General features: G+C 40.1%; 1 protein-coding gene across 1 annotated transcript in view; it reads left to right on the forward strand.

Annotated features, from left to right (window-relative positions):
- The window catches only part of LOC123962973 (protein NLRC3-like), a 17,098-nt gene that overhangs the window by 7,516 nt on the left and 6,737 nt on the right, over window positions 1-2,845 (forward strand). Inside the window, exons 4-5 of the mRNA XM_046039487.1 lie at window positions 2,357-2,592; window positions 2,789-2,830. Of these exons, the coding sequence (XP_045895443.1) occupies window positions 2,357-2,592; window positions 2,789-2,830 (278 nt within the window). The remainder of the gene's footprint in view (window positions 1-2,356; window positions 2,593-2,788; window positions 2,831-2,845) is intronic.

Below are 2,845 nucleotides of genomic sequence, written 5' to 3' on the forward strand. Positions count from 1 at the left end.
ATTTAAATTTCGAGCAGCACACCACAAAGCTTGTTCAATCATGTTTTTATCAACTTAGAAATATAGAAAAAATTTGATCTATGTTAACTTTTAAGGACGCCGAGACCATTTTACACGCCTTCATCTCATCACGCCTGGATTATTGCAACAGCCTTTTCACCTGTTTAACCCAAAAATCTATTGATCGACTCCAGACTGTCCATAACTCAGCTGCCAAGCTTTTAACCAGAACAAAGAAATATGACCACATTACTCCTATTTTAGCTTCACTACACTGGCTCCCAGTATGTTTTAGAATTGACTTTAAAATTCTATTGATCACTTTTAAAGCTCTTCATGGCCTCTCGCCTTGTTATATTTCTGACCTTTCAGTCCCATATGCACCAGCACGTACCTTGAGATCCTCGGGCAGAGGTCTGTTGTCTGTTCCAGAGTCTCGACTGAAAACTAAAGGGGACAGAGCGTTTGCTGTCAGGGCCCCGAGGCTCTGGAACAGCCTGCCCGAGGAAATCAGGTCGGCTGAGTCAGTGAACTCTTTTAAGTCCCTTCTTAAAACATACTTTTATAGGAGAGCCTTTCCCGATCTTATTTGACTTTATTTTATCCCTTTTATTTATTATGCAGTGTCCCTACTGCAGACTAACCCTTCAGCAGACGATGGAGTGACAGGGCCCATTAGTAGAGGGCTCTGCCTGTGCTTATAGAACTAGTTACCACACCGTGACCTTCATGCTTTGTCACACAGGCTCTGCATCTGGTGGGGGCTGTGCAAGTTTAATGAACCAGTTTTCTTTTTACATCGATTTGAATCTTGGCAAATTCAGTGAAAATATTAGACATTTTCAAGGTCTGTAATTTCAAAATACTACATCATCTCTCTGACATTGACAGAGGGAAACCCTGAGTTGGTATGCTATCACTGTGAAGTTAAATGAGTTTGTGAAAACAGTTTTCTTTTAGTTTGAATCTTGGATGAATTTAGTAAGCTTTCTGTGAAAATGTCATACTTTCTTTAGATACTTGTGTTGTCTTAAGCATTTATTTATTTATTTATTCAATTACTTCTGCCACACCAAAAGCACTATGTTCAGAAGAAGCTCATTTTTATTTTGAAATGTGCTGCGACATGATGTTACCGTAATGCCTAGAAAAAACATGCATCGCAAAACAGCGTGAGGGCTGGCTTGACTGTTGTTTTCAAAGTGGAGGCTGGCTTGACTGCAGTAAAAACAGGCAGTCCAACAGCACAAGGAAATATACTGTCCATGAGGAAACTAACACGAGGGATAGGGCTTGAACTGCAGACAAAATCCACTGAAATCCACTCTGTTTGCGCTTTCATGCCGGTTCATGCAGAGGGTCCGCCACATTGAGTGCCATCCGAAACCAAAGAGGGCAGAGTGGTAGTGGGTTGTTAAATTGTGTTTAATTAAAAAGGCTCTTGTCTGATAGACAATACAACTACTGATATTATTGAATCGTATTCATCTCATGTGAAAATCTTGCCAAAATAAAATGGCCTACATTAAAGGACAAAATAGAACATGGCATAACTAGACACACAGGGGGATCACATAACAAGCAACAAAGGCATTAAAAAAAAATAGTTAAGTCTTCATACAACTGTTTTAAATTCTTCACACTATATAATGCTTCAATATAATATTTGATTTATATTGAAATGTTGCATTTGTGAATGTAATATTTTTCATATAAGATAAATATAGCCTAGGCTTTTATTTACAGTGAATATCATTCTTTGCATACAAGAATGTAATATAATTTGATTTTTTGTTATGTCTAAAGTCATGTTCTTAAAGAAATATTCGACACAAACACAAAATTAATGACAAATGCTTTCAGTTTCAATATTGCAAAAAAACAAACTTTTCCTCAACATCAATCCTGAATATTAATACAAATGTTTATTTGATACACGTATTATAGCAGTGAGTAGGCCTAGGCTTCAACGGTAACGTCAGATCCTATTGACGCTGGGGGGGGAGGGTAGTTCATCCGAAAGTTGGCCGCTGTATGTTTACCCTACGTGGGTTACGGAGCTCGATTTGGCTGTGAGGGTGACTCCAGAGTTCACTCTGTGTCGGAGTGGAAGTAGTGAGGGTCTAGTTTCGGAAGGGCCCTAAATACAGTGAGCACAAGATAATGAGACACAGGTGAACTTAATCAGGGATGAGCAAACAATCACACAAGGGGGAAGTGAAGTGAACCGAAACCAGATGAGAGGAAAATACCAAAGTAAAACAGGAAACACAAAGACACAAGAGGAAGCAGTTAACAAAATAAAACAGGAAATAATAACCCTCAAAGCCAAAACCATGACAACATGTCTTCACAGAGAGAGGAAGAGGAGTCATGTTTCTGTGGAGGAGCAGCCGTCCTGCTGTGCTTTGTGTCAGGACGTCCTGAAGGATCCAGTCTCTACCAGCTGTGGACACTGGTTCTGCAGACGGTGCATCACCTCATACTGGGACCAGTCTGCTTCATCAGGACACTCCTCCTGTCCCCAGTGTGGAGACAGATCCAGAACCAGAGCTGGACTGCAGACAGCCAGTCAGAACAGCTCTGTACACAGTAAGACTGTCCATCTGTCTGCTGATGTCCTCATGTCTGAAAACAGGATTCTTGGCTTTCTTTGCCTCGCAGCATTTAAAATGTTGCTGTCTCAGCCAATCAGAAACATTTTCAATAGGATTCATTTTTCTTACTGGTTGTTTTTATGTTGGTGCTAATGAATAATTCCTACTAATGATTCTTTCTTCTGTGACAGTGGATGGCAGTCTGCAGGAGGTTTTAGATGAACATAAGATCAGTCTGAGGAGGAGAT

The sequence above is a fragment of the Micropterus dolomieu genome, linkage group LG23 (assembly GCF_021292245.1).
Source record: "Micropterus dolomieu isolate WLL.071019.BEF.003 ecotype Adirondacks linkage group LG23, ASM2129224v1, whole genome shotgun sequence".
NCBI classification, from domain to species: Eukaryota; Metazoa; Chordata; class Actinopteri; order Centrarchiformes; family Centrarchidae; genus Micropterus; species Micropterus dolomieu.